This window comes from Lampetra fluviatilis, chromosome 27, assembly GCF_964198595.1.
Source record: "Lampetra fluviatilis chromosome 27, kcLamFluv1.1, whole genome shotgun sequence".
NCBI classification, from domain to species: domain Eukaryota; kingdom Metazoa; phylum Chordata; class Hyperoartia; order Petromyzontiformes; family Petromyzontidae; genus Lampetra; species Lampetra fluviatilis.
This window is the reverse complement of record NC_136301.1, coordinates 4,557,977-4,580,734: the sequence shown is the minus strand read 5'-3', so window position 1 is coordinate 4,580,734 and position 22,758 is coordinate 4,557,977. Positions and strand designations below refer to the sequence as shown.

At 50.0% G+C, this 22,758-nt stretch overlaps 1 protein-coding gene across 1 annotated transcript in view; it reads right to left on the bottom strand.

Moving 5' to 3' along the window:
• Nucleotides 1–3,739, bottom strand: part of UPRT (uracil phosphoribosyltransferase homolog) — a 30,807-nt gene extending 27,068 nt beyond the window's left edge. Inside the window, exon 1 of the mRNA XM_078869107.1 lies at nt 3,192–3,739. Within this exon, the coding sequence (XP_078725233.1) occupies nt 3,192–3,454 (263 nt within the window). The 5' untranslated portion in view covers nt 3,455–3,739. The remainder of the gene's footprint in view (nt 1–3,191) is intronic.
• Between the last annotated feature and the right edge of the window lie 19,019 nt (nt 3,740–22,758).

The following is a 22,758-nucleotide window of genomic DNA, read 5'->3' as shown; positions in this document are numbered from 1 at the left end:
TAATTTTTTTCCCTAAACAGTGTAAAATTTTAGAAAAATGTTTTCACGAAAATTCATTGTCATGCACAACGAGTCTGTGTGCAAAATGTCAGCTCGATTGGATCACGGGAAGTGGGTTAAAAAACGACCGAAAGATTTTCACGGTCCTAAGCAAGCAAGCGAACTTAATATAAAGGATTTAAAAAGAAACGTGGCCCTTTTTACCTCCGATTAGAACGGTTGGTTACGTATGGCGCGAAAGAAGTTCAACGTGTACACAGTTTAGGAGCCACCCCCTCAATCTTTCACACCATCCAACATCCCTTCACACACCACGTGTTGTTTCGCTGCTGCCGTTGCTTCTATTTACCATGGATCTCATCAACCCTCTCTTTTTTTAATGATAGAATATTGTCATCAGTATGACATACGTATACCAAGTTTGCAGTCGATACGACATTGGGAAGCGGGTTAAAATTGAGTTACAAGATTTGAGGATACAACAGAGTGAGTTAAATAAAAGCGTGTAAATAAAAGGGGTAGGGCCACGCGTGCCAGAGCCGTGTTATAAATTTGACAAAACGATAACGTCTCCCCGCACGTTGGCCGATTGGCCAAATCCACGCAGTAACATTGCCCCCCACTTCGTTAACTACTTTTGCAGACGATATTTTGCATGTGAAACCACATGCAAAGTACGGTACCGATGATTTGATTTCGTGTTTTTTAGTCAATCCACCATGAACAAAAATATGCATACAAGCCACCCAGCATTTCCAGTATATTTTTCGCGAATACCAGTTGTGCTTTCGAGGTCATGTCACTATAATCCTGATTTAAAGCTTTCGTGACTGCAGGGATTCATATTCTTGGTTCTTTATTGTTTCCCTTCTACGTGACTTTACCGAAAGAACCAAGAATATGAAACTATAATCCGTTTGGAAATGTTGCAGAGGAAATCTGTCCGATGTGCCAGAGAACGGCCCACGGAAGCAATTCCTTTACAGATCTTCCCCCCCCCAAAAAAATAGCCTTCAAGTGGCACTGTTATCCTCATTTCTTGAGAACTGCTTCTTGTTGTTGTTGTGTTTAGTTTGTTGTCCTTCCCTCGCACCTCCAATTCGTACTGTTGGCTACGTACGGTGCGAAAGAAGTGCAACACAACATACATAATGACAAATAAGGCCCCTGAATTTCTGAACAAGTCCATTCTGAGAAATAAATAAATACATTAAATTTCCTCCTTTCCTCTCGGTGACAGAAATCAGCATTTATAGTTATACTGTACTGTCGTCAAATAGTTTCATTTCCAGTTAAGAAAATTCCGCAATTTTCCCACGGCGAGTGACAATAACACGAGTTGACACACAGCACAAGATCACAAGCAGCTGAGACGTACATTCCGGGAGCTTGTTTAACAACGCTCTCATTGCGTGTACACAAATAGAAAAAAATTAACCCGTAAAAACAAAGTTTTTCACTATAAATCCTTTATATGCGTGGCGGCTAGAGTCCTCTCGTCCTCTGGCTTGAGATGGCTGCCACCTATGGGTCAGATGATTGCCTGCCACCATTAAGCAATTGGTAATTAAATATAATTTATTTTTTCCTAAAAAGTGTAAAAATTTTGAAAAAATATTTCACGAAAATAAATTGTCACGCACAACGAGTCTGTGTGCAAAATGTCAGCTCGATTGGATCACGGGAAGTGGGTTAAAAAACGACCGAAAGATTTGCACGGTCGTAAGCAAGCAAGCAAGCAAGCGAACTTAATATAAAGGATTTAAAAAAGACAAATCCCTGTGCCATTGAAATGATCGACAGACCCTTGGCCATCCACTGCTTGCTGATGGCAAAACTCGTGGTTTAGAGGTTTGCTTGATCATAATTCAAACGTGGGGTTTGGTTTGGCGTGATCAAACGTGGGTTTTGGCGTGGTCAAACGTGGGTTTTGGCGTGGTCAAATGTGGGTTTGGCGTGATCAAACGTGGGTTTTGGCGTGGTCAAACGTGGGTTTTGGCGTGGTCAAACGTGGGTTTTGGCGTGGTCAAACGTGGGTTTTGGCGTGGTCAAACGTGGGTTTTTTTTCGTGGTCAAATGTGGGTTTTGGCGTGGTCAAATGTGGGTTTTGGCGTGGTCAAACGTGGGTTTTGGCGCGGTCAAACGTGGGTTTTGGCGTGGTCAAACGTGGGTTTTGGCGTGGTCAAACGTGGGTTTTGGCGTGGTCAAACATGGGTTTTGGCGTGGTCAAACGTGGGTTTTGGCGTGGTCAAACATGGGTTTTGGCGTGGTCAAACGTGGGTTTTGGCGTGGTCAAACGTGGGTTTGGCGAGACGATGGGAGAGAGGGCCCAGACAAAGTGTCAAAAGACATCACACACCGAGGCGTGGCCGTCGAATCGAACTCATCACGCCTGTCGCCCGGGGGGCTTCATAAGCCGCAGTGCGTTTCAAACTCCAGCCAAACCGCTTCTGAATTCGCGGCCAAGTCGAAGTCGCATTTCGACCGTGACTTTATCCAAGTTTTTGTTTGGTTGTTTTTGTTTTAATCGTCGGCGAAGTGTCCGGTACGCCCGTACAACAGACATATACACCTTTACTTTCTCGGTGTGTGGATGTGTAACGCTATACGACCCAGCCAGTGTGATACACATCTTACAGGCAGTTCGTTTTTTTTTTGTCCATCAGGCACGTCTTAAGAATGGGAACAGCATCGCTTTGAAGCTACCGCAACGTTTACCGCACGTGGAATGTGCTTGACAGTGACACGTAAAGGCGTCGAGTACAGTACAACTGTATATTATTAGATATTGGAGAGGAGAGCGGTGGCGCAGCGGTCGGCGCACTGCCACTAATGAAGCCAGCAACGATGGCAAAGTTCGATTCCCAACCACGACCAATTCACGCCGGGGGCGAGGGTTGTGACATCTGAACCCGGTCATGGGGCGGGGCAAGGTGGGAAGGAACTCCCCACTTCAAACCCCGCACGGATCAGCGATGGTGAAAAACTCCCCACCGGACACAGTGGAGGGGGTGTGGGCGACTGTTATCCAATGGTGAATTTTTAGGGTTTTTTTAACAGTGAATTTTTTTTAAACTGAATTTTTTTACCAGTGAAATTTTTTTTTACAGTGACATTTTTTTTTTAACACAGCGGCTCAATGTCTACGAGCATTTTTTTTTTTACAAAAAATAAAGCGGGCGGGAACTCACTTGTCGCGTATGATGGTCTGCAGCTCGCGTATTTGGTCGTTGAGCCGCAGAACTTTAAGCTGGCAGCCCAGGTCATCGACGCAGAGCTTCATCTGCTTCAACGAAGCTTCGTCGCTCGCCTCGTCGTCGCCGCCGTCGCCGCCACGACGGTGGTCATCGTTCAAAGCGTTCCTCTTCTTCGTCCAACTGTTGTTCTCCGCGTTGTTACCGCCGACGCCGCCGCTATTGTTCGCGAACGACGAGTCGCGAGCGCTAGCGTCCATTTGCGTTGTGCTCGTTGTGGTCGCAGTACGCGCATTAAAGGGGGGGGGGGTTGGGGGGAAACTAATAGCAATTGAGCGATTGTAACTTCAAATATCGCCTGCTGCTTCTTCTGCGGCCGCCCTCGGGCTGTAGGTACGGTGGTGCTTGCTTGCTTGCTGGCTGGCTTGGTGATGGTGGTGGTAACACCAACAACGCCCCACGCCACCCGCACACGTGTAGCGCGCACACACCACACGGGGCCCCGGACCGCGCATTGGTCAAGCCAATGTCAGTTCCGCCCGACGCACCACGTGCTCGCGGTGGCCATGCACGTTCCGGGGCCGCCAAAGCGCTGGCCATGCATGTTCCTGGGCCCACACCGCGCTGGCCATGCATGTTCCGGGGCCTACAACGCGCTGGCCATGCATGTTCTGGGCCCCCCCCCATCGCCGCCGCGCTGGTCGTGCATGTTCCGGGGCCAACACCGCGCTGGCCATGCATGTTCCTGGGCCCACACCGCGCTGGCCATGCATGTTCCGGGGCCTACAACGCGCTGGCCATGCATGTTCTGGGCCCCCCCCCCCATCGCCGCCGCGCTGGTCGTGCATGTTCCGGGGCCCACACCGCGCTGGCCATGCATGTTCCTGGGCCCACACCGCGCTGGCCATGCATGTTCCGGGGCCTACAACACGCTGGTCATGCATGTTCCGGGGCCCACACCGCGCTGGCCATGCATGTTCCGGGGCCCACATCGTGCTGGCCTTGCATGTTTTGGGGCCCCTCCACCGCCACCACGCTGGGCATACATGTTCCGGGGCGCCACCGCGCTGGCCATGCATGTTCCGGGGGCCCCACTGCCGCCGCGCTGGCTATGCATGTTCCGGGCCCCCCCCGCCGCCACCGCTCTCGCCGTGCATGTTCCGGGGCCCACACCGCACTGGCCATGCATGTTCCGGGGCCCCAAACGTGGCCCCCTTTTCGGCACTGTAACCGAATGTGGTCATCACACACTTTGAACTGGGAGGGCAACGCGTTTTATTACAACACCCAACAGGGTAACTGCATAACACACTCTTAGTTAACTAGACCCCAACAGGGTAACTGCATAACACACTCTTAGTTAACTAGACCCCAACAGGGTAACTGCATAACATCAAAATGCGCATCTTTAAATAGATATAGACAACACGTTCTACTTAATTAATTAGACTTTTTTAATACATGTTTTCTCCTACAACATCAGAGTGCAGCGCCACGTTAAATACGCACTACAATGACAATAGTTTAAAGCGATTTGAAGCATGTTTTCTTTTGGGGGGGGGGCAGAGCTTTGTGACGTCATATTTGAGGGGGGGGTCTGACTTTTTGTGACGCCGTGTGACGAAGGGGGGGGGTCAAAAATCGTCCAAAATCGCGTGACGTCATTTATGGACGGCCCCACAACCGGGTCAATCAGTCACATTCTGACTGACCCACGATGCCGAGCGAAGGACCGAAGATCTAAGAGACGAAGCACCGAGGGTTGATTCCAGACAACAGCCCCGATTCCTCTCGGGACCTGTCCTTTATTCTCCCGAGCGTGGCCCCGCTCCGCCCTCGGTCCTCCCTCCTTCTAGAACTTCCCAGAAGGTCCCCGTCCGAGCATGATGTGTCTGTCCCTCGAAGCCCTCTTTCGCCCCCCACCTCGCTACCCCGTGCCGATCACGTCCCCTCTCGGGGTCAACCAGCCTGCCTGTCACGTCCTCACATGCCTCTCTTATTATGACCGTTGAATTACTGTTACATTTTTCTTCTTGGTTCTTTCGGTAAATTCACGTAAAAGGGAAATAATAAAATAATAAAATAAAACATAATAAAATACAATTCTCACGACGTTTCGGCCACAACGCAAGCAGCCGTCCTCAGGTGAAGAACAGGTCTGTCGGAAAGACAGCTTCTGAATTGTTTTTTTTTATAGCTCTGGTTTGGTGATTTCGAAAACGTTTTGGTTTAGCCATATCAGTTTGTTGTAGTACAGAGTTAGACGTAACTTTAATCTAAATTGTCTTATGGTTGTTATTGTTTGATTTGCATCCCACTGGGATTTTTGCACACAGCGTTGATATACGGTGCTTTTTCTGGAAGGCTTTGCTGTTTTTTCCCTGGATTTTTCTGTTGCGTGTAGTCACTTTAAGATGTTTCTTGTTCATGTTTTTGTTTGTTGCGGTTGCACCCGATTCAAGAGCCGCATGGCTCACAGGGCTATACCAAATAAATGAACTGAACTGAAAACTGAAAACTTCTCCGAACCATGCCCTCTAGGGCTCGCTTCCATGCCATAGCCGCTCCTGTGCCAGAGAGAAGCTCAAGACTTACAATTCCACCTTTATGGCAGTAGCTGGCGCCAACCAGCATAGTGACTTCATAAGGCTGACACCGTAGTCTATGCTTGAAGTTGTTGAGGGATAATGATATTTTGGCAGTGTGAAGATAGGAATTCCAGAGTAACGGAACCTCCGCGTCTGATAGAGAATTGACTTTGCGTGTTGCGGCAGCGGGGAGGGTGAAGGTTACTGAACAGTGACGAGAGATGATCCATGTAATGAATAAAAGAAACAAGCCAAGTAGCGCTGAGTAGACACTGAATAAAGACTAAACTATGCACTTATATTTACGTCTCAAACCTTGCTAATTGCTGTGTCGGGTGGTGGCGGGTTAAACAACGCATTTATATTGACAAGATCTAACCCAAAAAAACTTCTATCATGCGTAATATTGGTCGCGAAAGCCCTACGACATGTTATTTTTTTAATGGAGTGTACTCTTCCCCATTTCACCTGCGAATTCATGTGTCAGTGTTTAGTTGACGAGCCTATCTCTGCTGATGAGACCCGGCAAGAGACCCATACAGTTCAGACGGGTCCAAGAGTTTGCTTGTTTAAATGAACGCTGCTGGATAGTGTTTGACCTGGAAAGTCTAATGGACTAAAACATACGTGAAATGTATATACTGTATACATGGAGACCAAGAAAGTGAGTTTTTGCTCATAGATTTTTCCCACAACAGACAATGAGTGTGTCTTAAGATTTAATGCAATGTGTGCCCAAGATGCACAATGGCCAGTGTGACAATGTGTTATTGCGTTACAGGAGATTAGGTGGTGGATGAGATAGGGAGATCTCTAGTTTCACGCCGTACCCCAATTACTGAAATGACAGACTTGTACACAGGGCTCCCCATAACGTGTTGGGTGTTAAGTAAACTAAACTATTTTTTATTTTACCAGTTAAGGCCCGCTGAGCTATATAGTAGTTCTTTTTCAGAAGCGACCTGACCACAAACAATAGCTCAACAAAGGGGCTAATCATCTTGTGTAAATTTATAGTAGCCAAATATTCGAAACGTATATTGATTCTAAATGTGGAGGGAAAACCCGAAGGACCCATAAAAATCCACACGGGCCCAAAACAAATCCTCAGAGAGAGAGAGAGAGATATGCAAACTCGAAATATACAGCAAGTGTCAGGGTTGGGATTGAACCCACGACCTCCTGTATACCTGGCGAGGTAGTTAACATCACGTCACCTTGGCGGTTTTTATATGTCTTGCAAAATGCAAAAGCACAGCAACCGAGGCTTGACTCCTTGCCATGGCTCACATCACTGACAGCTGATACAGGTAGGAACAATGTTCCACACTGCCCACCAGGGATTTATTGTCTGTCTGTCTGACTGTCTGTCTGTCTGTCGTGCATAAATAAATATATAATACACACAGCTCTTTGATTGGTGGAGACCTTACAAACAGCTCTTTGATTGGTGGAGACCTACTGCCGGGTACGGAGAGGGGAGGTGCCTAAGGGAGGAGGGACAGGGGAGGGGCCTAAGGAAGGGGGGGGTCATGAGAGGAGCCTGAGGGGGGGGGATCAGAGGAGGGGCCTAAGGGAGGGGGGGTCAGGGGAGGGGCCTAAGGATATGGGGGGTAGTCAGGGGAGGGGCCTAATGGAGGGGGGGTCAGGGGAGGGGCCTGAGGATATGGGGGGGTGGTCAGGGGAGGGGCCTAAGGAGGGAGGGGCCTAAGTGAAGGGGGGTAAGGGGAGGTGCCTAAGCAAGGGGGAGGGGCCGATAGTTAAGGGGGCTGGCTACCTGGCTGGCTGCCTGGCTATCTCAAGTCAAGTTATCTTGTACACAGGTAGGAACAACAGGTTCCACACTCCCCACCAGGGATTATTTGTCTGTCTGTCGTGCACGAATACGCTGTCCAACCAAGTTCCTACCTGCCCACTCCGAAGGAACGTGTTATTTGAACCAGGCCTTTGCGCCTTATTTACCAACCCACACCGACCAAACACGGATTGACAAGGGATTGTTGATGTAATGTTGTGAATTACATTGTTGTTACGGGAATACTTTAAGGGTGTACCGTATTCTCCGGATACAGTACAAAGGAGGGATTCAGAAGATGCGTCATTTACGCGAGGCTTGAACTGAGTTAGATTTCCAGTCGAGTCTCGATTATCCGCGCTAATGACGGGGAGGACGGCCGCGGATAATAAAAAATCGTGGATAATCCAAAAATGTAACCATTTTCCGCAGATTTCTATCCAAAAACCACTAATATATGTTATGTTTAAGTTGAGAAAATGAAGTTTGTTAATGAACAAAACCAACATATGTAGTAAAGCATGTATCGATCTTGTTTCATTACAAATGGTCCATAGAAATACACACTCAAACAGGTTTAAAAAAATCCTGACTTGAAGTTAAAACAACACGCTTCAGTTTCATACTCTTTGGTTTTTTCGGTAAAGTCACGTAGGTAAAAAAATAAATGAAAAAACAACTAAATAAAATCACGACGTTTCGGAGGCAACACAAGCTTCCATCTTCAGTTTCTCTGCCATCGCACAGTTTCGTAAATTAAAACTCACAAAATAAATCAATCAAAATGAAGCGCAACTGACGATTTTCATTCTTCCTCTTTCAGTTTTAGAACGAATGTTCACAATCGACCGATCAATGCGAGTGCTCGGTGATAACACTTTCCTGCTCCCGCCCGGAACAAGACTCGGCCCACGAAGTGGATAGCAGAGCCACACCAATCAACATCAATCTACGCCCACTGTTGTCAAGATATGCAACTACTGTACTGTAGAGGCGATCACGTGGATTTCGGATTAACCAGAGCACGTGTTTGTTTGGAATAAAAAATGTCCAAGAATAACAATGTATAACTGTTTTAGCTTATTCATTTGGGCCTAACTTATTCATTTGGGTGTTGCGATCGAAACTTCGTGAGTTTTGTTTTTTGTAAAAAGAAAAAAGGAAATTAATTAATTATTACTTTATTTTTGCTATCTACGTGACTTTACCGAAAGAACCAAAGAATATGAAAATCCATGAGTTATTAATTTATGTCAAAATCGCAGGTGCGTGGTTAATCCGCAAAGCGCATAAACCTCACGTCGGATAATCGTGAGTCTGCTGTGTACATTACTTCAGATATGAGCACCAAGATCGCAACAGTTCTGGCCCATTGCACCGACACGAGAGCGTTAAGTTTTTGACAATCTTGAAAATTTACATTTGGGCTTGACATCGCTGCGGTAAAATCGCGTCTCAGTACTTTATTGCTTGTTTTATATATATAAAATAACTGGTTAGCCCACGTCATTCGAAATGAACAATTGTTACCGTATTTGCATATCGCGCGACAAAAGGCCATCATGCCTGGGTGTGTGAAGGTGAACCTCTAGAAACAACAACATGCATAGATGCTGCTGCTGCTCGTGAAGTATTTCTGTAACCGTGCTATTATCTCACACCATAAAGGAGCTCACTGGAAAAATAACAACGTAACCAGGCCTATCTTCGCACAAACGATGACATAGACCTACCATAGTTTGTCGTGCCCCTTTTGATGAGCACAGTCAGAGTGGCATTTAATCGGAAGGCGATAATAAGGAAATATTTTCGAAATCGTGCCCTTGGACCCCATCATTTGCGGATACGTATATAAAGTATTGAGGCATAAAAGTAGGGGCGGTCATGCCAAAAAGCTCGCAAGTGTTTACGTGAAGTGGTTGAGATCCACGCAGTGGCGTAATTTAATGATGTAGCTAGTGAGTTCATTCTGTCACTTTTCTCCAGTCTCTGGCTCTCATTCTTGCATTATCTGCCTCTCACATTCTCTCTTCCCTTCTTAAACATGCACACGCCAATCAAAGGCGTTATGGCCAGGTGAGAGTCCACGGCAATAAGGGGTCTCTTTTGAGTGGTCCAAAAGTAAATCATTAATGAGCACTGTACTTTATAGTAGGGACAGGATGATTGCTGATGGTTAGGGAGCAGAGGCACACCGCACTTGTGGCAGTGATAACGCTGCGTGGAGGTTTTCTGTGGGCTCTCAGGTTTACACACACACACACAAGTTTGCTCAACAATTGGTCAAACGTCTCGATGCAAAAGAAAACCCTCCTGGAACCTTGCTGGAACACAGCACGAGCCTCCTGGATGTGGCCGTTTTTACTCGGTAACGTTTAGGCGCCTCTCAATTGCAAGCTAATTGTGAAGTTCAAATCCCAATTGAAGGTTGACTCGGCCCGTCATGCCCCTGGGGTTGATCAAATGAGTTCGGCGTTTTTTTGTGGGGAAGTCATCAGTGGTCGTCTTAATTGAGAGACTCGCCTCCACAACAGTCGTGAGGATTTACGCGCCACTGCGAACAGGAGGAGAGCAGCGCTTTAATGCACATTTGGGCAAGACGTCGCTCTGGCCTTGACTGAAAGATGAGCCTTGAGCGCTATAGGAGGCTTTCCTGGAAATAAAAATAAATGGCGTTGTAAAATATTGGTCAATTGTAGTGGGATTGACCATCTGCACATTGAGCCAAAGTTGGCCCAATGACAGCCGACGTTGACCCAATGTTTGCATGTTTACTGGGTGACGGGTTTGACTTTGTTACCTTGTGATTCTGAGTTGCGCACTCCCGCCACATTGGCATACAGTCCAACTGCTTTAGTTATTTATTTTTAGTCTGTAAAGGAGTGCACTGTGTTTGTCGGGTGGACTCTGACACGGGCACAACACAGCCAACTGTTTTGCGTGATGGCGCTAGAATCGATATGGTCCTCCTCTGTCCACTTCACAGTGGATCGTGAAAGTTGGGTACCGTTTCGTCGAGATTAAAATTCTAAAGTGAGACGCATCCCAAATTTCAGCCCCGTGTCAATGAGGTTAAACATGTCTGGTCACACACAGACACTTAGACGCATCATAAACGTTTTCTTAAAAATACTGGGGGATCGGTGGGGGTCGCAGCGTGTCTTATAATGAAGAGAATACGGTAATTCAGCGCACCAGGCGCCTAAACGACTCGCTGGGAACAGAGGTATATATAGGCAGATATTTTTTTTATTTTACCAGGAAAGGCCCACTCAGCTATATAGCTCTTTTTCAGAAGCAACCTGGCCACAAATGACAGCTCAACGAAGTGGCTAATCATCTTGTGTAAATTTGTAGCAGCCAAATACTCTAAACTCACGTTCATTTTAAATGTGGAGAGGAAAATCGGAGGACCCGGAGAAAAATCCATGCGACCACGGGGAGAGAGACACACGCTCCAGATATTAGAGGCGTCAGGGTCGGGATCGAACCAACGACCTCCTGTATACAAGGCGAGGTAGTTAACATCTCCTAGCCACCGTGTGAACATCCATAGAAAATGACAGTGACGCCGTACACAAATAGGTAACTGTGTGCATGTAAAGCGCACGCTGCTTTTAACGTGGGCAAATGCTGAGATGTGCTTTTAGAAGTATGCAAATGGACAGTGCGTGATATGAAGAATGTTAGTGTACGTGAAAGTGTCGGATTTGTAAACGTGAGGGTTAAAAATATACTGTAGTGGGTGCGGGCGTTAGTTGGTCAGGGCGGATATGCGACGAGCAGATGTAGTGGTGGTATTGACGTGCGCCGACTGTGACAGTGATGGATCACGGGGCGGCGCGGGGTGCGGGGTTGGGCACGCGTTGTGGGCGTGGTGTGGACGCGCGCGCCGGGAGTGACAGATGACGAGGCGGCGCGGAGTGAGTGGTGAGGCACGATGAGATGTGGGAAAAGAGGATCGTAGCCAGCACCCGGCGATTGGTCGAATAAGTGGGTGCTCGCAGCGACGTCCGCAGGTGGGGTATAAAGGGGGACGCGCGAGAGCACTCGGGGAGAGTTACCCAGTTGAAGACCCGAAGACGGAGCTGAAGACCTAGTGAAGCCGAGTAGCTCAGTGGCGTTAGTCGCCGAGTAGCTAAGTGGATGTTGGTCATCCGAGTAGCTCAGTGGCGTTAGTCGCCGAGTAGCTAAGTGGATGTTGGTCATCCGAGTAGCTCAGTGGGCGTTAGTCGCCAAGTAGCTAAGTGGGTGTTTGTCACCCGAGTACTAAGTGGATGTTGGTCATCCGAGTAGCTCAGTGGCGTTAGTCGCCAAGTAGCTAAGAGGATGTTGGTCATCCGAGTAGCTCAGTGGGCGTTAGTCGCCAAGTAGCTAAGTGGGTGTTTGTCACCCGAGTACTAAGTGGATGTTGGTCATCCGAGTAACTCAGTGGGCGTTAGTCGCCAAGTAGCTAAGTGGGTGTTTGTCACCCGAGTACTAAGTGGATGTTGGTCATCCGAGTAACTCAGTGGGCGTTAGTCGCCAAGTAGCGAAGTGGGTGTTTGTCACCCGAGATACAAAGTAGGTGTTAGTCACCTGTAACCAAGTTTGATAAAATAAAGAGTGTGTTACCCGTGAAGTCGTCTCCCGTGGAGTTACTACATTACAACTGGCGTCAGAAGTAAACCTGTCTTCAAGAAGTATGGACACAAGGAAGACTACCCGTACCCACGAGCGAGGTCGGGATGACGACGGCGTACCGGGGACACCGACCTCGGGAGTAGAGGACGAGGAGTTGCCGCCGATGCAGCACTTCGCGGTGATGGCCGACGCTCCGCTTGCCTCCGACACCGGCCTCCAGGACGCGCACGCCCGCTTGGCGGAGTTGCTACTCGCCGCCGCCGCTGTCTTGGCCGACATCTCCGTTCCGGCGAGCGGAAAAACGGCTGCGGGGGTCGTGGAGGAAGCGACGGTGGAGGATTCCCGCCAAAGGGCGCTTCGCGCCAAAAGCCTGGAAGTTGCCGCCGTTTTTGGGGGGCCGCCACCGATTGGCGGGAAAGACGGACGCCACGTGGCCGGACACCTCCGCGCAGCGCAGCCGGAGCCCTCCATTTTGCGCCTGACAACCGAGCCGACATTTTACACAACTCCAGCGGAGCGCGGGAAAATCTCTCCGACGTCGACGACGATCGGGTCCTCCAGCAAAGATTGCCCGCGCTGTCGGCGTTCAAGGCGGATGGGGGCAACTGGGGAGCCTTCCAACGAAGGTTCCTCGCTCATCAGGAGATGTCGGGGTGGTCCGACACCACTGCCCTGCGTGCGTTGCCAGCGATGCTTGACGACGACGCGCTTGCAGCCTTCACATCTGCTGCAAGGTCGTCCCGCTCTACGCTCCAGGCCGCACTACACCTGATGGCAAAGGTGTTCGGGCCGCCCTCCACGTGCCGCCACCAGTTCTACGATCGGCGGAAGGTGGCTGGGGAAACGACGCTAGCCTACCGCACGGCACTGCTCGCCTTGGCGGACGCGGCTTTTCCCCGCATGGATAAGGAGGGGAAGGACGCCATGGTGACGGAGCAGCTGCTGGTGTTGGCCCACGAGTTGGCGGTCCCCATCAACGTGGCAGACGAGATGGAGATCTGCTCCCTGGCGATCGCCACGAGCATTCACGCGTACGAGGTCCTCAAACGCAAGCCGGGGGTCGTCTGCAAATGGCCGGGGAATGCGGCACTGGCCGCCACGATCGCCGAACCTCAGCCAGCTGCGGTGCAGGAGCGGGCCTTCGCTGCATCGTGTCCGGGGGAGTGGAGAACGGGAGGTCGTTCGCCCACACGTTCGCCCCGCAAGCTGGAGCAACCGAAACCTACGACGTCCGTCGTCTGCTACAACTGCGGCCTTCGGGGTCACGTCGCAGCCGGGTGCCGGGCCCCGCGTCCGCGCACCGCAGGACCACGTCGGGACGACGACCAGGGCCACAAGTCATCCCAACAAAACCCGGCAAGTCGCGGCACCTCACACGTTCGGTCCACAAACACGGCACATTCGGGTCGCCGCTTCGCGGTGGGGGGTTCGCGGCTGGGTGCCGGGGGTTCAATTCGGCGGGGGGGGTCCGTACGCGGCCCGCAAGCAGTCGAGTGGTCCGAATTGGCCCACAGGATCGTGGCTGCGTCAGCCGGGTCGTCCGTGGTAACGGGGTTCATTGACGGGGTTGAGGTCCGGGTGCTTGTTGACACGGGTGCGTCGGCCACCATCATCTCGGACCTTATTTATAACATCCTTCCCGTCCAAAGTAGACCCCTTCTGCCGGTAGACGTGCCATTTTATGCGGCGAATGGGGGATCCCTGGGGATCATCGGCCAGATTCGGGCGACTATTTGCATTGGGGACATTAAATTAGCGGGCCCTATTTTTGTATCATCATCGCTGGCCGTTCCCTGTTTGCTAGGTACGGACTTTTTGTCAAAAATGCCCATCAAAATTCTTATTGATCAGGCCTGCATAGAGCTTCCGTCAGGTCGGCGGGTTGCCTTCTTGTCGAGCCCTATCAAAGTGCGCACGGTTTGTGCGACGGTGCAGGCGCTGGCGACTCACACTGTACGGGTACCCCCGGGATCGCAAATGTTAGTACCCCTTCGGTTCAGGAAGCCACTCGAGGTGGGTGCGGAGGCACAGGGGGTGCTGTTGGGGCCGTCAAACAGAGCCAGTAAGGGCCTCGACTTAGCGGTTGCTCAAACCATGGTGAGAGGGGACAGTGAGCCGTTCGTAATGGTCCTGAATACGGGGTCGCGGCCGGCCGTAATTGCGCAGGGAACGGTGCTGGCTCACGCCGCGCCGCTGCCCGTTGAGGAACGGCTCGTGGCTCAAGCAGATTTTACTGTCGAGTCGCATCCTCAAAGTGATGAGGGGACTGAGTGGTTGGACTCGCTGTGTGCGGGTTCTGCTAACTTGTCCGGGGTGCAATTGGGAGCATTGAGGGGTTTGCTCATCGAGTTTGCTGACGTGTTCAGCAAACATAAGTACGATATCGGCTGCACTGACCTGTTGCGCCACCACATAGCTACAGGGGACGCGGCCCCTATTCGTCAGAATCCTTTCCGGCTCAGCCCGGCCGAGAAGGAACATGTGCAATCGGCGGTTAATGATATGTTGGCGGCCGATATCATTTCGCCCTCTTCTAGTCCGTGGGGTGCTCCTATTGTCCTAGTAAAGAAACAGGACGGGTCCTTGCGGTTTTGTGTCGATTTCCGCCGCTTAAACAAAATCTCGATGGCGGATGCGTATCCGCTCCCCAGGATGGATGAGTCGCTGGATGCCTTGGCGGGAGCGCAGTTTTTTTCCTCACTCGATCTGCTTTCTGGATTTTGGCAATTGCCACTCGATAACGAGTCTAAACCTAAAACTGCTTTCCGCACACCTGGGGGCCTTTTTGAATTCAACCGTTTGCCCATGGGCTTACATTCCGCTCCCGCCACGTTCCAGAGACTCATGGAATTGGTTTTGTCGGGCCTCCAATGGGATACCTGTTTGATTTATCTTGACGATATTATCGTCTTTAGTCGGACTTTCGAGGAGCACCTCCAGCGACTGAGAGCGGTGTTCCTCAGGATGCGTTCCGCTAAGCTAAAATTTAAACCGGCTAAATGTTTTCTGCTTCGGGAATCGGTCAGGTATTTGGGCCATATCGTGAGTCGTTCAGGGATCTCGACGGACCCTGCTAAGACGCATTGCGTCAGCTCATGGCCAACGCCAACCTCGGTCACGGAGGTTCGTAGTTTCATTGGTTTTGCCTCCTATTACCGTCGTTTTGTCAAGCAATTTGCCACCATAGCCAAGCCCCTGCACGCTTTGACGGCTAAGGGTGTGAGGTTTCACTGGGGGGCAGAGGAGGAGGATGCGTTCTGCTCCCTCCGTGACGCTTTGGTGCAGGCTCCCCCCTTGTGTTACCCCGATTTCACACAACCGTTTTTGCTTGACACGGACGCCAGCAATACGGGTATCGGGGGGGTGCTCTCACAGTTGGTCGGGGGGGTTGAACGGGTGGTCGCCTACGGTAGTAGGGTTCTTTCCCCCGCAGAACAACGCTATTGCGTAACTCGTCGTGAATTGTTAGCCATTGTGTTTTTTACACAGCAATTCAGGCCGTATCTTTACGGCCGTCATTTTACGGTCCGGACGGACCATGCGGCTCTACAATACGCTATGCGCGTGGCGCAGCCATCGGGCCAATTGTCCCGATGGTTGGAGGTCCTTCAAGACTACCAATTCACGACGATTTACCGAAAAGGGTTGCGGCACTCAAACGCGGACGCCTTGTCGCGGTTGCCGCCGTGCACGGACTGCACATGTTTGTTGGGATCAGCGCGGTGCAAACCCCCGGTCGCCGGCGCCCCGGGAGTTGCGCTCGCCGCCACTGACACCCCGGGAGAGGACGCCCCCACGGGGAGGGATTCGCTGTTGTCGTTGCCCCTCATTGAGTGGGGCCGCCTCCAGATGTCCGACAGCTCCCTACTTACGCTGCGTCGGAAAGTTGGCGCTCCCGAACAAGGGGAGGCGCGGGTCGGTTCCTGGGTGTGCAGACAGGGCCTGTTGATGAGGTGGGACAACATGTCCCGGCGTCACGTGCTCGTGGTGCCTGTTGCTATGCGGGGTAGGATTGTTCTGGCAGCTCATGAACGGCTCATGCATCTGGGTTTTCACAAAACGCTCGCCCTAATCCAGCGAGACTATTATTGGCCGGGGATGGGTAACGACGTGGCGAATATTCTTAAGGGATGCGTAGAGTGCGCCAAAAGGAAACCGCCACCATTGGCGGCTAATCCACCGCTGCAATCCATTCAGGTTTCGCGTATAAACGAATTGGTAGCGTTGGACATCTTGGGGCCCTTTCCGGTTACACCAAGGGGGAATAGGTTCCTGCTGGTTGGCGTGGAATACTTCACCCGATGGCCTATGGCATGGCCGCTCGCCAACCAGTCGGCTGCGGCGGTGGCGGACGCCTTTGTCCAGGGTTATGTGTTGGACAAGGGCGCCCCCGAACGCTTGCTGACGGATCAAGGGAAGAATTTTTCGAGCGTTTTGTTGCGCGAGGTGTGCGACCTGTTGGGTACAAAGAAAGTGCGTACTTCCCCCTACCACCCGCAGACTGACGGGATGGTTGAGCGTCTGAACAGAACGATTACGTCTATGTTGTGCCAACAGGTCTGCGACGATCAGGTTGATTGGGACTTACAGGTGCCGGGGGTACTCGCGGCCTATCGAATGGCCCCTCATGCGGCGACAGGGTTTTCCCCATTTTTTCTTATGTATGGGCGGGAGGCCGATCCGGCCATGGACGTCCAACTGGGGATTTCCCAGCCACGTGCAAAATCTAAATTGGCAGACCACATCAAATTTAATATCGCCAAATTGACTGAAGCGAGGGAGGGGGCAAGGTTGAATTCGCGGTCGCGGCAAATTGCAAACGAGAAATTGCATGAGCGGAGGGTGCATACGCATGATTGGAAACCAGGCGATAAGGCCTGGCTGCATTGTCCACATGCACCGTTGGCTACGTCCCCCAAGTTGTTGAGACCTTGGAGGGGACCGGTGGAAATTGTGCGGGTTGCACGGCCCCAGAGTATACAGATTAAATGGGGGAAACGCCGTTGGTATGTGCACCCCTCCCGACTGAAGCCCTATGCGGCACCGTGTGACCCCGTTCTGTGCCGTGACGACCGGGCGTGTGATGTGACCGTCGACTCGGGGAGGGAGGTGTCGCAGGCTGATCCTCACGTGTCTCCACCTGACCCACCCCCAGGTGCCTCGGGCTTGACGGCTGCTGACCATCGAGAGCCTGAACCCCGGGGCACGCACGAGTCCTCGATGCCTGGCCGATGTCTTCCTGAACCGCCGGCACCACCGGACGTTCAACCGCGTCTGGTGCCGTACGACGGACCGGCAAGGCGGACTCGGGCTAGGTCTCAACAATTTTCATGAGGACGGGTTTTTTTTGTGCTCTACACCGAGCTCGCCCGGTGTTCCCCTCTGCCGGGATAATGTCCCGTTGTAGGGACGCTCGGAAGAAAAGGGGACACTGCACGAGTCGAAAGAAGAAAAAAAAAATTTCCATTTATTTTTTTTGTATACACATTGCTATTGTCACTCGCCGGTTTGTATATATTGTTCTGTTGTCGCGGTGGCATTGGTTGAGGGTTGCGGATGGTGGTGTTCGCGTCGTGTTGTGTTGTTAGCTTAGTTGTTGTTCTTGTTGTTGTGTTGTGTTACGGGGCACACAGGGAGGGTTTGTAATTTTTGTAGCAGCCGGGGCGGCTGCGAGCTATGTGGTAGGGGGTGATGTAGTGGTGGTATTGACGTGCGCCGACTGTGACAGTGATGGATCACGGGGCGGCGCGGGGTGCGGGGTTGGGCACGCGTTGTGGGCGTGGTGTGGACGCGCGCGCCGGGAGTGACAGATGACGAGGCGGCGCGGAGTGAGTGGTGAGGCACGATGAGATGTGGGAAAAGAGGATCGTAGCCAGCACCCGGCGATTGGTCGAATAAGTGGGTGCTCGCAGCGACGTCCGCAGGTGGGGTATAAAGGGGGACGCGCGAGAGCACTCGGGGAGAGTTACCCAGTTGAAGACCCGAAGACGGAGCTGAAGACCTAGTGAAGCCGAGTAGCTCAGTGGCGTTAGTCGCCGAGTAGCTAAGTGGATGTTGGTCATCCGAGTAGCTCAGTGGCGTTAGTCGCCGAGTAGCTAAGTGGATGTTGGTCATCCGAGTAGCTCAGTGGGCGTTAGTCGCCAAGTAGCTAAGTGGGTGTTTGTCACCCGAGTACTAAGTGGATGTTGGTCATCCGAGTAGCTCAGTGGCGTTAGTCGCCAAGTAGCTAAGAGGATGTTGGTCATCCGAGTAGCTCAGTGGGCGTTAGTCGCCAAGTAGCTAAGTGGGTGTTTGTCACCCGAGTACTAAGTGGATGTTGGTCATCCGAGTAACTCAGTGGGCGTTAGTCGCCAAGTAGCTAAGTGGGTGTTTGTCACCCGAGTACTAAGTGGATGTTGGTCATCCGAGTAACTCAGTGGGCGTTAGTCGCCAAGTAGCGAAGTGGGTGTTTGTCACCCGAGATACAAAGTAGGTGTTAGTCACCTGTAACCAAGTTTGATAAAATAAAGAGTGTGTTACCCGTGAAGTCGTCTCCCGTGGAGTTACTACATTACACAGACATGCCACGTTCTACTGGCATTGGGAATCCAAATGTGGCCCCGTGCAGGTTGGCTTAGTGGAAAAAGAGAGAACACGCGCTGGATTTAAATTCTAACACGGGAAACGTATGATAACTGTTTTTTTACACTTCTATCTGGGAACAAAACTGACACCTTTTTTTTTGTTGCAAGATAGAAGGGTAAAAAAATCAATTATCATATTTTTTTACTGGCAAATGAGGTTCCAATGACGGGAAACGTATTTGATCTCCTCTTGAGTTCTAATTATTTGTGCACTGTTGGCTTTCGATGTCTTCTTGTGAAGACGGTTGATTTTTCTTCCGTTTGTTTTAGTTGTCGCTTAGATTTCTCTTCACTTCATTTGTTGTCCTTGGTGTTTATACTCTTTGGTTCTTTCGGTAACGTCACGTAGGTAGAAAAAACTAATGGATCACGACGTTTCGATCGCCACACAATGGACGCATTTCTCTGTGACATTTCCAAACGGATTATAATTTCGATCGCAACACAAGCAATCGTCATCAGGTGGGACAACCACAGCAAGAAAAAAACTGCCTACTTCAGCAGTTTTGACGATTGCTTGTGTTGCGATCGAAACGTCGTGATCTATTATTTTATTTCTACCCACGTGACTTTACCGAAAGAACCAAAGAGTATGGATTCCTGCAGTCACGAAAGCTTCGAATCAAGATCGGTGTTTATGTTTTAATGCAATTTATTCTTTTTTTTTTGTCGTCGTCGTTTTTCTGACCCAGGTCTCTCTTGCGAACGAGTCTCCGCTTCCTCGGCCCGTTAGAAATTCTCTCACCCGGGTTCAACAAAAAAATGAATTAGGAACAACACCCCAGCATGTTTCACACACGGGCGACAGAGTTTATTGCAACGCACAAACACGCGTATTTGTTTAACCATCGAACATAACAGAGTGACACATAAATGTTATCACACCCAACCCGAACGAAAATTACATCCACCCGTTGTCATCAATTGCATATGTTTATGGCTAGTTTAGCAATCCGACGCATGGCGCGGTTGTATGCACAGGCATTTTATGAAGCGCCTTTGCATATGGTCGGAGTCTCAAAGCGCGAGTCAGCCTCGTGGCCATGAGAACATGTGATACATTCATACCTGTCAACCCCCTTATTACTGACCAATTCAGACCTTATTGGTCACCACGTGCCCTTATAAATCTCAACGTTCATCCTACAAAGTCCCATCACAAGTGAGAAACTCAAACAGACCAAAAACATGTTTTTGCCCTTATTGAAACGGCTGTACGCCGTATGGATCTGAAAAACTCAATTTCCCTCTTCAAGAATACAGATAAACCGTACGGGTTGACAGGTATGTAAAGTTAACACATAGCATATATCATTTCTCACTCCGGAGCGAGCAGTTAAGCGGGTGGGCCTCCAAACGAGGTGTAGCGAGTGCAGTCAGAGTGAGCAGACGTGTGAATGAAGAATGAGTGAGATCCAGTGGCAGATACAGGCCAAAATGCGCTTATTTTCAGCAATCAATTAATTCGCTCGTTTCTCAAACCGCTTGTCCTGGTGAGGGTCGCGGCAATCATTCGTGTAAAGTAAAATATAATTTAATTTATAGTTATAATTGAAAGAAAAAAAATCATATATTTTTTTAAAAATGCAATAGTGTTCATTTCCTATGAGGAAGGACCATTGCCCGAAACGTCGCCTATTATACATACTGTATTATACATATGGCCCTGCATTTGGGGGTGGGGCCTGCACTTCGATGTCACGGTGTCAAATGTAATGTTTAGTTTGAAGGTGTGGAGGGGGAACAGGCGGTGTGATTTACCCCAAGATCTGGCATCCCCTCTATGGACGGCTCTGGCGATACAGGGGCTCCTGTACTTACGAACGAGTTAGGTAACAAAAGTATGTTCGTAAGTAGATTTGTTCGTAAGTCCAACTTTACTCCTGTCGATTACAAACATGCTGTACGGCGTATACACTAAACACGGGGAATGGCTTTAAACTTTTAATAATCTCATGTAGATATAGATGCCACTGGTTATTCATGTTCTACAGATGTATATGCCACTGGTTATTCATGTTCTGCAGATGTAGCTGCCACTGGTTCTTTAAGTTCTGCAGATTTAGATGCTAATTCCAGAGGTGTGGACTCGAGTCATGTGACTTGGACTCGAGTCAGACTCGAGTCATGAATTTGATGACTTGCGACTCGACTTGGACTTGCATAACAATGACTTTGTCCCACCTATGAGATGTGGACTCGAGTCATGTGACTTGGACTCGAGTCAGACTCGAGTCATGAATTTGATGACTTGCGACTCGACTTGGACTTGCATAACAATGACTTTGTCCCACCTCTGGCTAATTCCCTTTGGTCCTTCTGTTTCCTCTCTACTCTCTTGGAAAACTAGGAAATGCGAACAGGTTTGTTCGTATCTCTGATAGTTCGTAAGTCGAATGTTCGTAAGCAGAGGAGTCCCCATACGTATAAAACAGGTGACGACGTTTCAGGGACTTAACCAGTTACTTTAGCGACCCCCAGACGCACCCTTATCGTGGTAAACTTGTCGGCCGGATGTGGACGTAGCAGTTGCAGGTGGGACACGGTGCACAATTGCGGGGGCGATTTGGTTGCACAACTCAGCGCTCACGTGAGGACCGGCCTTCGGCCTTCAGGTGCGGGCCCGACTTCAGGTACGCACCCGACTTCAACATCGCGGAATGCAGTGCGATGATGATAACATTGAAATGCGTGTGCTTTTATTTACCAAAGATGTTTACCTTCCCCCCCCCCCCCCCCCATGTAAAATCTGAGTGGAATATATATATGCATGGCAGATAAGTGTTTTTAGATATGATTAGGGCATATCTACAACAGTCCCTGGGTCTGGGTAGGACTTGTTTGCTCGATGGGGGAGGGAGGGACTCAGCCAGGCAGTGGAGTGGCCTCCAGGAGTCGGGCGATCAAGGGGACGAGGAGGCCTAAGAATCTGAATATTGACACTGGAGGAATCCGATGCGCTGTAAAGCTCTTTTTTCACAGATGTCCAGTAGGGGCACGAGGTCAGAACGTTATAACAACAAGCAATACAAAAACACGAAAGGAGTGCAAAGTATAGGGAAAGTAAACAAATAACTTACAAAGCACATACAAATAAAACTAACCTTTTTTTTATCTTACCAGGTAAAACCCACTGAGATATTAACTTGTTTACCAGAAGTTACCTGGCGACAAATGATAGCTCAACAAAGTGGCTTGTCACGTGCAAATTTAAAGCAGCAAAATCATCTAAATAATCTAAATGCAGATGGTGGGATGCTGGCAGGGCAGATCTTGATGGTGGCATCAATGGCTTTTGGCCACGATGGCATCTTAATCTTGAACCTTGAGAGGGGTGTAGAGAGTTTGCATTTCAGTTTAACACGTAGGAGGCTTCCACGAGCAATATCCACAAGTGTTTTTTGGGTTAGATCGTGTAAATATAAATGTGTCGTTAAACCCGCCACCACCCAACACAGCCAATTAGTAAGGTTTGTCACGTAAACTAGCATCATCATCAGGCCTGATGATGATGCTAGTTGTAATTACTGGCGAAAAACATCGTACTCAAATTGTACATGTTGTGGATTTACTCTCCAACACACCGTTGTGCTGAACTAGTAGCGATAAAACACCTCTATTAGGGTTGTATTTGTGTTAATTTTCTATGTTTGGACTATGCCCAAATCACCCGGAATTGCTAGCAGATTTCAAAAGCTAAGCAGAGGGTTGAGCCTGGGTCGTGCACCTTCACTAGGCCACACTAACCGGCTTACGTAGCCCAACTCATGTCTTGCAGGACTCGCCAACGACCTCCCAAAATGTCTCATCTCCAAACTCCAGATGATCCCAAACGCCCCTTCCAGTCTTCTCATCCGGACCCATAAACGACGCCACGTCTCCCCCCAGTCCTCGTGTCCCTCGTACCCGCTCCCAATCCAATCCCAGATCAATTT